We start from the raw sequence: 13,177 nt of genomic DNA on the forward strand, positions 1-13,177 counted from the left end.
GTGTGTCTGACCATTTCCCTGGCACTGGAAAATCTTAAAACTTGTGTGTGTGTGTGTGTGTGTATACCCAGGCAAATCACCCCTCTGTTGTCAAGCTTTGCTAGGTGTTGTATTCACATGTGCTGTGGTTTAGACTTGTTTCCATCATGGCTTTGTGAAAGTTCATCACAAAACAAGTGCAACAGAGCTTCCTGGGAGTGCTTGGAAATTCAGCCAGAGGATGGATGGCAAATGAATGACAACACATGTTCATGTGCAGTTTAGTTTTGGAAAAACAGATACACAACTGGATAGCAAGACATTCAGTCAAGGCAGGCCTTGTCTTTTGAGTTTCTTTCTCAAGGAAGAAAACAACCATGTGGTTTGAGAAAAAAGCTCTGTGCAGTTCTGGACAGCTGTTCCCCACTTCAGTATTGACCTAGGCAGTCCAGGCAAGGAAAAACTCATGGTGGGAGGTCCTCTGTAAGTCAGGCTCTCATGGGGAAAGGTCTTGGTGACATTGGGCAACAGGGATATGCACTTTGTGTGTCCAGGGTGTTATCCAGACCTCAAAATAGCATCTCAGCATCTGTGAATAAAAGGGGAATAGGTGAGAAAGTTCAGGTGTCTGCTGGTTGATCTCAGCATTGCAGGCTGTGATGGGGCAGGAGAATACAGCATCCTTTTGCCTGCCCACTTTATCCTAGGAAAAGTACTGTTTGCTAAGTAATCCTGTCTAGTGGGAAAGCCTGTGTAAAGTGTTTCCCACCCAGGAAATCTCTTGAGCACCTACTCTATTTCTGCACACTCTCCTCAGTCACCCAGGAATATGGGCTGGGTGGATGTGTCTGGTTCAGCTCCCTGCAGACAGGAGCTGGCCCCGGATGCATGAAAGGCGATAACCTGGCCTCACCCCAGCTGGCTCTGCAGAGGAGAGGCTTGTGCACATATGGAGACATGGCAGAGCTGGTCTAAAAGGGATTCTACAGCTAGAGATGACCAAGAATCCCCTGCAGTTCCTGGGCACCCCAAATAAATTGAACACATACCTGTTGTAGGCTTTTTTTCCCCCTGGAAGTGACAGCTGTCCAGGCTGGGGTGATCCCTGATTTCCACGTGAAGCATGTACTTCAGCCCTCTGACTATCTAGAGAAAGCAGTTTCCTCCTTTAAAGTGGGGCAGGGGAAAGAGACGCTTAAAGTGGGTCAGGGGAAAGAGACGCCCAAACTTTGGCTAGGAATCAAGTGCTACAGCTGAGAACTGTGTGTCACCTACACAGAGTCCTCCTGTGTAGCAGTGCTATAGGGGACAGCTTTAGCAGTCCTGAGGAAGATCAGGGATTTTGTGCCTTGGATATGCCACAGGAGGGTCAGTTAGAAGATGATTTGGAGAGCCATCAGGAGCCTGCTGCTCTTACCTGTACCATGGCTTTCTTTATCTGTGATTCCTTAAACAGGAAGAGGTCATTGGAGCTGTTGTTGTACCTGTAGACCCCAAAGCGAGCGGCCTTGCGGACCTCGGGGCTGTTGGTGTTCACTGGGACAGGGAAGCCAGGTCTTATGGTTGAGTGGGGTGGTGTAACAAGTGTACCTGAAACAACACAAAACACCAGGGTAAAACACATCAGGGGCATGAAAGGGTGGGAGCTTCAGCCCTCTGAACCAATGCTAAACCCTTGTACTTGTCCAATGCATTTGTACTTCAGAAGGTCTCTGCTCCCATCTGTTAAAAAGTATTTTTTGTTTACATGTCTGAAATGGTGAAATAGTCCTAGGAAATGAAGTGACATAAAGAGATGCTAACAGAAGTGAAAGCAGAGCTCAAAATTACTTAGAAGCCAGAGTATCACAAATATTATTTCAATGTCTCTGTTGTAACTCCTGGTTTATGAAAGGACCAACTTTGAAACTGCTTATAAAGATAGGTCACGTTGCTCAGACTGCAGTATAGTTTTGATAACATGTCAAACACTGGCTAGAGAGTCCTGCTGCTCTTAATTTGCATATCTTATCTTACACCACACCCTTAAACCTTTGATGGCATCTTGATGTTTTTGTGTTAGAAGTATTCAGATGTTAGGAAGAAATTCTTCACTCAAAGGGTGGTAAGACACTGGCACATGTTTAAATCCTGGAAGTTTTAAGTCCAGGCTAGCTGGGGCTTTGAGCAACCTGGTCCAGTGGAAGCTGTCCCTGTCTGTGGCGGGGCAGTTGGAAGCAGATGGTCTTTAAGGTCCCTTCCAACCCAAATAATTCTGTGATTACCAAGGTCATGGAGTGGAGAAGCAAGGTATGCAGGAAATGGAAATTGGGGAGTCTGGGGGGTTAACCCATGACCTTTCACGTTAGAGCAGTCCATAAATCCATTTACTGTATATTTTTACTTGATTGTGTAGCTCTTTCCCCATGCATTGCTTATTTTTCAATCATTTAAAAGAAGCTCAGAGCTTACAGTTGATGTCATTATTTCACCCCCTTTTACATTTCCCCTTCCTCTCCATTTTCCCAATTCTGAAATCAAAGAAGAGGAAAAAATCCCCAATCCTGGAGAAGGTGCCATCCAGCCACTGCTAATGCCAAGGACTGCCGGTGCAGGAGGTGACCTGTGTGCCTGCAGGCACTGAGCCTGGGTGTGCTTGTGCACACAGAGGTTGTACTAAATCTGCTGTGAAAGTCAAGCTCATTATCACCTCTAGCTTTTTTTCCACAGACAGCTCTCTCACCCACAGCCAGCTGCACAGAGCATGGGCTATGTACTTAAGCCAGTTTGCAGGGGCAGCTTGATGATCCAAAGTGTATTAAAAAAAAAACAAAACAAAACAAAACAAAAAACAAAAAAATAAAAACACCCTAAAACAAACCAGAATTACATGCCATCATCAGCATAGAAGGTGACAAAAATTTATCTCACATGTTGCTTATGCACATCCTACTCATACTGTCACATCCTTCTCACAGGTGTTAATTGCTGCACCCACTTGTAACAGTGCTCAGGGATTTACATACACCTTGACCTGCAAAGGAGAGACTCAATTCCACATCTCTCCTCAACCCAAGGATGTCCAAATGCATCTCTCTTCCTGGCTGATACCCCAGCTACCTTAATTAAAAACCCCCATATTTTCTTGCAGGTGGGAGCTGAGAGACCCAGGCCATGTGTTGGAGAGGAATGGATGTTCAGCAGGTGGCTTTCTGTCTGCTGTGGAGGTGATGAGCTCTCCTGTGCCATAACTCTGATCTGTGTTGGCACTATGGGTGTGCAGCCAGTGCTGGGCAAGTGTTGTGGTGTTTTTTCAGCCAACAGCCCAGAATCCACTTGTAGGTCCCAAGACTGTTCTCTGTGGGATGGTGTTTTCCCACTGCAGCAAGGGTGGGACTCGACAGTCACAGAAGCTTGCGACCATTCAGCCTTGCACCGAAGGTATTTCTCAGGCCAGCACGTCTTACCCAGTGCTCAGCTCATGGTAAAACTTTTCACAGGGGTTTAAGGCACTGGCATCCACAGGTGATTGAGGAGGGCCATGCAGGACCTGTCTGCAGGCAGAAATGAAGCTCCAGGCAGAGCAGGTTTGCCCACAAAGCCAGCTGTCCTCTTCCTCAGAAATGCCATGCTTTTTCCTGTGCCATCAATGCCAACCCAACAGCTACAGGGACCAGATTTTTCCTGAGCTCACCTAGCAACTGGCACACTCTGCCAGGTTGAGAGCAAGTTGCTGCCTTGGACTCTTCTTGCTGCTCCCCAGCATCTTGCTTGAAAATCTGCTCTCACACCTCTTGGAAAGTCAGGTGTTGCAGTGGTGGGGGTGTTGACATCGGATACTGTTCTTAGTCCAAGAGCCCTTGTTCCTGACTCCAGTGCCTGGGAGATCCAGCAGTGTCACACATGGCCAGGCCTCTGAAGTGCATTACCTGGAGAGATGAGCAAGCTGGACAGGTGTTGGAGACAGGCAGACTCAATATCCCATGTGTTATAAGCAGGGGATAGGTTATAGGTTATATTTTCCCCCCAGTTTTCACCAAGGGGTACTGGGCATTTTACCTTGTTCACCAGTTGCAACTGTTGAAAATTATTCATACCAGAGCAAAGTGGGTATAAAATCTACTGAGCCCTTGTGGGAGACCTTTATCCCACCATTTTCCTCTAGGGACTCAGATTCCTTAAGGCTAGGATTTGGTTTTCTTTGTGTGCTTTCATTCCTGTTCAAGGTGGTCACTGCTTGGCAAACACACGGGTCTGAAATCACTTTTAGTGTCTGGAATAGTTTGCAGTACTCTATTTCCAAACCCCAGAGACTCTTCTGGTGTGAGGTACCTGTAATTCTGATTTTCTCTCTGCAGCCTTTTCATCCCTGGCTTGAGTGCCATTTCCTAAAAATTAGACTTTGTGTAAGGTGATGGCCCCATTCCAGGCACAAGGCAGACTTGGCTCAGAGGGTCAAATAGCACTGCAGGGCTCTAGGCATACCAGCATTCCTGAAACAGCCAGGCTGTGTGGGAGCAGAGGCACAGCACAACTTGGCCAGGCACCTACAATACCCAGAGGCCACGAGTGTGTGATCTCACAGTCTGAGCAGACAACTCTTGCTGCTCTAGTGAGAGATGCTTAGGACCAGAGCAATCATATTCAGATCAGCAGTCATAATCATCCTTGCTCCTGGATTTGGAAATGTGAAGAGAGAGATGGAAAAGTCAGCCCTCCTCCAGCTCCTTCTGTTGGGCAATAGAGTTAGACTCTTTTGTTGCTCAAAATTAACTGGCAACCATCTGTTATTAAGCAAACAAGGGCTGGTTTTGCAGATATGAGTTGAATGTTGTATTAAGAGGCCCTCTCTTGTGCTTTCCTCCTTGAGGATTGCTTTGGGGACCTTGTTCCTGCAGTATGAGAGAGCAATCCTGTGGCTGCTCCCTCCCTGGCTGCAGTGAACAAATAAGCAGATTGCAACGTGTTGATTTTTTTCCCACCAGATGCTTCTAAAACCTCCTCCCCATTTCTCCCTCCTTTAAAAACTTCCTCCCCCTAGCAAGGCTAGGGCTTTATCTTTACCCAGTGCTAGTCCTTGGTTTCTAGAAGATCCTCTCTAGGCAGTGTTGGCCCTTGCTGAGTAGCTTGAAAGACCAGGGAAAGGGCTTGGCTGCCAGACTTGGTGGTGCAGCTGAAATAACCAGCCTACAGATTCAGGAGACTGGGAGATGAAGTGTTGTCTCACTGAAGGGCTGAGAGGGGTGGACCTCACTCTGTGTGCGTGCATATGTTTCAGGTGAGCAGGAAGGTGATGGCTGCTTTTCACTTGCCCCAGCAATGCCCCTTTTTGAGCAGAGGCATCTTATGGCCTCAGGTAAAGTCCTAATGCAGGGCACAGCAGGTGGTGTATAAAGGGCTGGAGGAAAATATTCTTAATATTTTGTTGTAGGAAGGGATTAGATAAATCCTTTTTTCAAATGTCCCACAGAGAAAGAATGGGGCAAGCATGGTGTGTCAGGCTGGTCATCAGTCCTTCTTGCATAGGCTGCTGAATCAGACTCCTAAGCCTGTGGAAAACATTGACACAGAATGAGCAGGACTATATTGAGGGGATTTTAGTTACTCTCCCTCCTTTTATCTTTTTTGAGCTCTCGTGGCAGGTTGACCCATGACTGCGACACAGGCAGGGACTCCATCAGGTGTCCTCAGCTCCCCCCTTTCTCCTGAAGAGCTGTTCTCTACATTTGCTACCTCACTGACAGGTTCTGGTGAATATCCTTTTCAGCCTACAGTCAGGTGCTCTAACGTGCAAGAAGGAGGTGGTTGGGACCCTGTGAGGCTCCAAAAATTGCTTGATGAGACTCTTAAAAGGGCTTATGGGTTTTCATTTACTCTAAGGTAGAGGCATGGGAAAAATACTATCAGGATGTTCTCAAGGGGTCAAAATAACTAAAAAGCCCTTTACTGGCATTTTTCAAAAATCAATGAGTTTTGGCAAAATGTTTAGAGTACCCTATAGCAGTCTTCAAGTACCTAAAGGGGGCCTAAAAGAGAGCTAGGAGAGAGATTTTTGATGCAGTGACAGATGCACAGGAAATGGCTTTAAACTGACTGAAGGCAGTTTTGGATTAGATATTGTGAAGAAATTCTTTACTGTGAGGGTGGTGAGGCATTGGCACAGGTTGCTCAGGAGCATTGTGAATGCACCATCCCTGGAAGTGTTCAAGCCCAGGTTGGATGGGGCTTTAAGCAACCTGTCCTGGTAGAATGTGTCCCTGCCTGTGGCAGGGGGTTAGAACTGGGTGACCTTTAAAGTCCCTTTCATCCCAAACCATTCTATGATTCTATAATAAAGCCAGACAGCAATTTCAAAAAAGCAGCATGTGTCTTCAGGTGACACATTTTTTCCTGTCTCCTTTCCATAAAAGTTGATCAAGTACAGCTCTTCCATATCAACTTTTTCTAGTGCCCCTTTTATGATTTTGTTGAGAAAGCTTCTCTAGCTCTTTACTCCTAGGAAATAACAGAGTGCTCACTAATGAGCAGTAGTATTAACAGTGCTAAGTGGTATTATGTAAAAAACCACAAAGAACATGACACCAAAAATCCCACCAAACCCCTTCCCCAGTAAGAGCCAAACAGATCAAACTCCTCCAAGGCCACAATGTACACATACCTGTTTTTTTTCCTTTGGGAAATTTTGCGCTGTGGAATAAACCAGTGGCTGGAGACTGTGATGGTTGTCCCTTTGCAAAGTCTCATTCCAAGAAGGTGTCACTTCCTGGGATACTGCTCTGTGCTCCAAATCCATCTGCAGAAGTGAAGCAGCGCGATGTTTTGTCTGGCACCCAACCCCAGATACTCTCATCATTGGAGCTCCCCGAGGGTCACTGGCAGGAATTTCATCCCCTTTCCCTGGAAAGCATGTGTAGATCTCCTCTACACCAGCCCAGGGCATGTGGGGCACTTTGTGGAGTCGATTTCACTCACTGAATTTCCCAGTGTGTGAGCAGGCATCCTGAAGAGGGAGAGGATGAGCCTAAGTGGGCACAGAAACACTCACAGATTATCCCAGGGTAAACAGAGCGCTTGCTTTAAGCAAACAGCTAGCCCTGACCCAGCCTAAATCAAACTTGTGATCTTGCTGCATTAAGATGGATTATATAGATCTTGAAAGACTTGCACACATGAAGAAGCCTCGTGTGGTTTTTTTTTGTGTGTTGTTTTTTTTTTGTTTTTTTTTTTTTTTTTTTTTTTTCTGGTGTGAGTAAGGGATGTTTATTGCAAGCCTTGGGATACCAAGGCTGCTCTGTTTTCTGCAAGGGAATTTTCAGGGTTGTTGCATTCTCCCTCTCACAGTTGGCCTGAGTTACAAGAGGCTTTGGCAACAGTGCAGCTCTGGGGACTCTTTAGATTAAAATAAAAAAAACCCAACCAAACTTCTATTATTCATAAATCAAGGATGTAATTTTATCCTCCTTTGGAATGAAGAAGTAGAAAAGTCACCGTACCTGATATTTGATTTTAATTTGGAACATGATGTGGACTTCCTCATCATCACTTTTTGCTTCAGTTATTTAGGGCTAGATATTTGTCCCTGCAGCACAACCCAGCAGTTCCTACCATGCTTCCTGGAGCAATGCCAGCAGGATCTGCAAGGGATCCTGTTGCAATTATACTCCTGTAAATGCAATCAGCATCTAGCCCTGCACCCACAATATTTCATTTTCAGTTCTGACTCCCTTTTTGTACTTTGTGGATCAGTGGGGACTGTAAGAAAAACTAATCTCATTAACTTTTGCAGGGAGCTGGAGGATGACTGGAGTGTGTTTGAATTTTGCATTCCAAGGCTTTAATTAAGATGCATTTACCACTGTCAATAGTTGTGGGTTTTCTCCTTTAAAACTTTTTAACATTTTCAGGGCTTTCATCAGATCTCTAGGGCAGCTAATCTCATTGGTGTTGCTTCAGTGAAGAGTTTGAGCAAGATACTCCATACTGGAGAGCTGCACTTTGCAAGGGCAAAATATGCTGAGGTCCAGAGAAAGGATAGTTCAAGGAAGAGGCACCAGGATAAGGAATGCAGTTGAGGACTCAGCTGCTCCTCTACCTTCCTACAACAGGAACACCTCCCCAGCCCAGCTTTTGAAAGTGGAAAACCACCCTGGCAAGCCACAGGATACTTGACACCCTTCTGAGCAGGGGTGTGGCTGAGCAAGTTTGGTGAGCACAAGGGGAAGGAGCATTGGGTCAGTGCTCGTGTCCACATTTGGGAATATGTGTCTGTGTTTGCAGTGACAAGAGGATACACGGGAGAAATTGGTAACTTGACCTCCAAGCAGAGAATTTGTCTACTTGCCTTTCCTGCCAGGTGCTTTGTAGCTCACCCACACTCCCCTGTGCCTCCACTGCATAAAGAACTGGGACTTTCCAAGGGGATTGAGGCTCATGCAGTTGCATCTATTTTTTTGTTTTCTTACCTGCAATAACTTCTGAATTTCTATCAATATTAAAGCAGTCTGGGAGGCTTGAGGATAATCTGGTTACCATACATTTCTGGAGGAGAGATGTGAAGAAGAAATAACTTGGCTGAGGCAGAGGTAGGGGACACAACAGTGCCATTATTTAGTTTATCTGCCAGCAGCACTGTCAGCTGCTGTGAGAGATGGCCTATGGATTGCACTGCAGAGGGCTGTGATATATATGAAGACCCCTCCATGTTTTACCTTGTGGCTGTTTTATCAATTTTGACATGAACAAACCTCCCATCCCTTCCCTCTCCAACTGAAGAGCCCAAATGCCTGGAAGCATTGGCTCAGCCAGCTGACTGGGGCCCTCTTTGGGAACCAACCTGGTTAAATGGGTCTTATCACATTGGAAAGGGACCCTTAGGGGAGCTGCAGGGGTTGGAGCTGCTAAAACCCCATCCAGGTGGCCTTGCAGGGGTGGCAGTGAGGGGCTGCCTCAGGATGGCAGCTGCCAAGGATCAGATGAACGCTGGGTTTTGGGTATTCAGGATCAGTCCTAGCACAAGCCATGAAAAAGCAAGTGCAAGACACAGAGGCACTGGCACAGCAATGCAGGGTGTCTGCAATGCAGTGCGTGCTGCAGGTCTCTGAGCGTGAGGGGAGAAAAAGCTGTGCTCTCTATCTGTGTTTGAAAATCCCTCCCACAGCTCAGAGGAGCTCCTCTGCCTGGCAGGCACCCAGCTACTCAGTGCTGGAGAGACTTGGATCTGACAGCCCCAGTCTGCTTGTGCTGTGCTCCCTCTCGCCAGCACTGCCAGCTCTTCCCTGGTTCCTCAATCCATGAGGAGCAACCACCAGCAGATCCAAAGGAGGGCTGAGATGTGCTTCCATACACAGGGGGCAACACCAGCACGCACAAAATGCTCCCTGGGCTGTGAGGATGGTGTTGGAGAATGGTGCCCTGTAGAGAGCAGAAAATCAGGTCCTCAACAAAATTTAAACCAAGCAGAACTGTGTGATTGCTGTCGCTGCTTTAGGCACACGTGGTGCCCAGGCTGAGGGCAGCAAATGAAATCCCCCCTCCATTCCCAGCCACTCTGCTTCTCCCTGTAGTCTGGGCAGAGGCTGAACAGCCACACCATTGCTACCTGCTGAAATCCATTGCTGAAAAAATGTGGTTCTCTAGCGAAAAAAGTGAAGAATCAATCAGGGCTTAATGATTTTTCCCTGACTGCAAAATTGCTGTTTCTTAGCCATTGGAATCCCTGTCCTTCTGCTCCTGCTGAAAGGCTGAGGAGGTTTTTGATCACAGGCACGAAGTGAAAGCTTCAAAGCCCTTGTCTGCAGAAAAAAGGGACTTCTCAAAACCAGCTCCACCTGAGAGAGCAGTTATGAACATCCCCTGCTTTGTCAGTGCCTCTGAAGAAATCCAGGTAGTTAACAAGGGTGGAATAGCTGTACTTAAGTTTTATAAAAGGATCCAGAAATGCCACTAAGCCTGCCTGCTTCAGAGCACTCTGTGAGCTGTGCAGTGGTGGTCAGAGAACAATGGGATGTCTTTTCACCTTGTCTCGAGGTCCTGTGAGATTTCTGCACTTCTCTTGGAATGAGCAAGTGCAGCTGGCTGTTGTATATGGGCAGAATGAATTTAGCCATGCTAGAGACACTGCTTGGGAATTTTCTGTAGATGTTTTGTTGCAATGTCAAAATACATTGCTGTGAAATGAGCTCTTTCAGGCACCTTAGATTAATTTTTTTTTCTGTTTTCCACGAGCAGTACACAGCCAGAGCAATGAGAGTGCTTTGGATTGTGCTGCCATTAAACAGGGCTGCTGCAGTGCATCAGGGGAGCTGTTCTAACACATGCTGTGTGCAGGGTATGGAAAAGGGTCAAGCTGTGTGTTAACTTTGATCTCCCTCTGGGGCTGTCTTGGTTTTCCAGCACATTTAGTAGTACCTCATTTTGCAGTGTGTGCCCTAGGTGCAGCCAAGCTCCATCACTTCCCCCTGAGCCCATGACCAGGCTTCTTGCTCTAGCTCAAAGATGTGTTTTCTGTGTAAGACTGGTGGAGTGGGAAGCTGTGTGTCAGTGGTGCTGCCCTGCAGTCCTTCAAATGGGCTTTTCTGGGCTGTGCCTGGAGGTGACAGCTGAAAAGTAAGGAGTTCTCTCTGGCAGTGGGAGCAGAGATGCAGGAGGAGAACAGACTTCCTTGAAGCTGACCCTCCCAAGCAGCTGCAGTGATCAGGTATTCCTATTTATTTCTGTTTCTTCAGACTGCTGACCTCTCTGAGACAATGGGATATCAGACTTAGAGTTTGGACAGAGATCAGTGAGCAGCTCTCTCAGTCAGAAAGAGCTTTCCCCCACAGAACAGAATTGCTTTGTCACAAGCTGCCAGAGGAAACCCATCGCCAGGATGAGTAATGCAGTGGGGTGAAGTGAGGCCCTGCAGATTTTCTGTGTGACATGGAAAGAGCTGGGAAAATTTAAAATGGACCCTAATGAGGTGTGAGAAAAATTCCCTGGACACTCAAGGAGGCTGCTCTTCTCCTCCTTCTTGCTAGGCAGCCCAGCATCATCATGTGAGCACAATAAATGAGCCAGAGGAGAGGGGAATTGCAGCCTTGTGTGTCCTGTGCATTCCTCTTGAGGAATAAAAGTGGCCAGGAGACCTTGGACAGGACCTTGGAGCAGTCAGAGATTGGCACAGAAGGTGAGACATTTTTTGGATCCATTAGAAAGAAGTTAATTTTCCTCCCCTGGTTTCCCAGGTGTGGAATGGGAACTGTATCTTTCAGAAAAGCACTTGGAGCTGAGCTGAACTTGAACTCCTGTGGACATAAATGCAGTTTCCATCCTAGCACTTCCTTTAGATAGAATTAGTGTCAAGTGGTAAATTATTGTATTTGCAGGGACCCTCGTGGCAGGAAAGATTGATGCATCTGACTCCATGTTCTCAGAAGGCTAATTCATTATTTTATGATACTATATTATGTTATAGAATACTACACTAAACTATGCAAAAGAATACAGAAAGGGTACTTACAGAAGGCTAAAAAGATAATAATGAAACTCGTGACTCTCTCCAGAGTCCTGACACAGCTTGACCCTGATTGGCCAATGAATGAAAACAACTCACAGCAAAAACCAACGAAACAATCACCTATGGGTAAACAATCTCCAACCACATTCCAAAGCAGCAAAACACAGGAGAAGCAAATGAGATCATATTGTTTTCCTTTTTCTCTGAGGCTTCTCAGCTTCCCAGGAGAAAAATCCTGGGTGAAGGGATTTTTCAGAAAATGTGAATGTGACAGTAAATCACCTCTAGTACCTTGAGGTGTCTGCCCAACCTCAGCTCTAGGACCACACTGCTAAACTCTCCAAGAATGCCAGTGAGTAAAGAAGACTTTCTGTTCATTTACAGGGCTTGTGACTTGTAAGTCAGCTCCCATTTGATTCTTTTTCATTGTCAGTCATCTGCAGATCAGTTTAAATGGGATAAACAACAGAGTTCTGAATGCAAGGCTCTTGCATATGAAAAAAACCCATTTTTTCTTTGATTTGGGCTTGTTTTGTTGTGCATTGACACCATCTACTAATGAGGAGGTTTTGGAAGTGAGTAGCCAGCTGTCAAACTGGTGGGATGCCTTGTGTGGCAGTCCTGTCCCACAGAGACCTGCCCAGAGGCCTGGGGTCTGTTAACAGCAGCTGCAGAAAGGATGGACACATCAACAACTGCTGGTTGTACTGACATTGGATTAGGCACAAAAACCTTCCCCCATCAATGTCCAGGCCATCTACAAATGTCTGTGTGGCTGTGTCAGGGGCTGGAGTAAATGTGTGCTGGGGCTGGCAGTGACACCCATCTCTGGCTCAGCTCATCCAGGAGTGCAGCCAAGCCTTGTTCCATCCTGGCTGGGAGCACTGACAGGGAACCTGCCCTCCTGGGCCAGAGAAGGCTGCACGTCACTGCCACCAGCAATGCCAAGGAAGGAAAAAGGGACACAGGGAAGACAGGAACCACTGGCTCCAGTTAGGAAGAATAGTCAGCCTGGTGGGTGTGGGCTTTCCCTGGAAAAGGGGAACTGGCTGGGGCACTGGGATCAGCCTGACCCTAGAATCAGGCAATCTGACAACCAGCAAGTACTCCTCATATGGTCTGGAAAATGAGGAGGAAAGGCCTTTCTCCACACTCAGCTGGGAAACCAAGCCAGGACTGGCTGTGTCTGCAAGAGTGCCTGCATCAGGGCTCTGAGCATGAAGGATGAATGTTTCCCATGCCCATGCCTCCTCTTTCTCCCCACAGAGTCAGGGTCTCTCTCCAGCTCGCCCTCTTTTGAAGGGTTTTGGTCCTCCAGTGGGCAGGCTGTGAGCTGTGCTGCTGCGGCAGGAGCAGGGATGGTTTTGCTTTCAGGGAGTTTTCCACAGAGAGGGTCAGACTGCACAAAGCCCAGCTGCAAGAAAACCCTGAGAGAATCTGAATGAAGCTGTGAGTAGGAATGGGGGAACGTGCTGATTTAGAGAAGCCAGAGGTTGGTTCCATGGGGCAGAGAGGATGTCTGGAGGGTACCCACTGCTGGAGGAAGAATTGGAGCATACCTCAGCCAAAAGGTCATTCTGACAGTGTTTGGAAAGTCAGGAAGGTTGAATGTGCATAAAGTGGGTGCAGATAAGCCCACAGAGAAAGAAATCTGGAGCCTGCTGTACCACTGCAGGCTGTAACAAGGGAGCACATTGTCCTTAGCAAGCTGCTCCATGCCTATGG

General features: G+C 47.0%; 1 protein-coding gene across 1 annotated transcript; it reads right to left on the reverse strand.

Annotated features, from left to right (window-relative positions):
* Positions 1-248: 248 nt before the first annotated feature.
* CST7 (cystatin F) lies at positions 249-1,854 on the reverse strand. The gene is made up of 3 exons (XM_039717420.1): positions 1,397-1,854; positions 1,029-1,125; positions 249-568 (listed from the first exon to the last, which is right to left on the reverse strand). The coding sequence occupies exons 1-3, from the start codon at positions 1,610-1,612 to the stop codon at positions 549-551; spliced, it is 333 nt and encodes a 110-aa protein (XP_039573354.1). The 5' UTR covers positions 1,613-1,854; the 3' UTR covers positions 249-548.
* Positions 1,855-13,177: the final 11,323 nt, after the last annotated feature.

The sequence above is a fragment of the Passer montanus genome, unplaced genomic scaffold (genome assembly GCF_014805655.1).
Source record: "Passer montanus isolate IOZ18808 unplaced genomic scaffold, ASM1480565v1 scaffold102, whole genome shotgun sequence".
Lineage (NCBI taxonomy): Eukaryota > Metazoa > Chordata > Aves > Passeriformes > Passeridae > Passer > Passer montanus.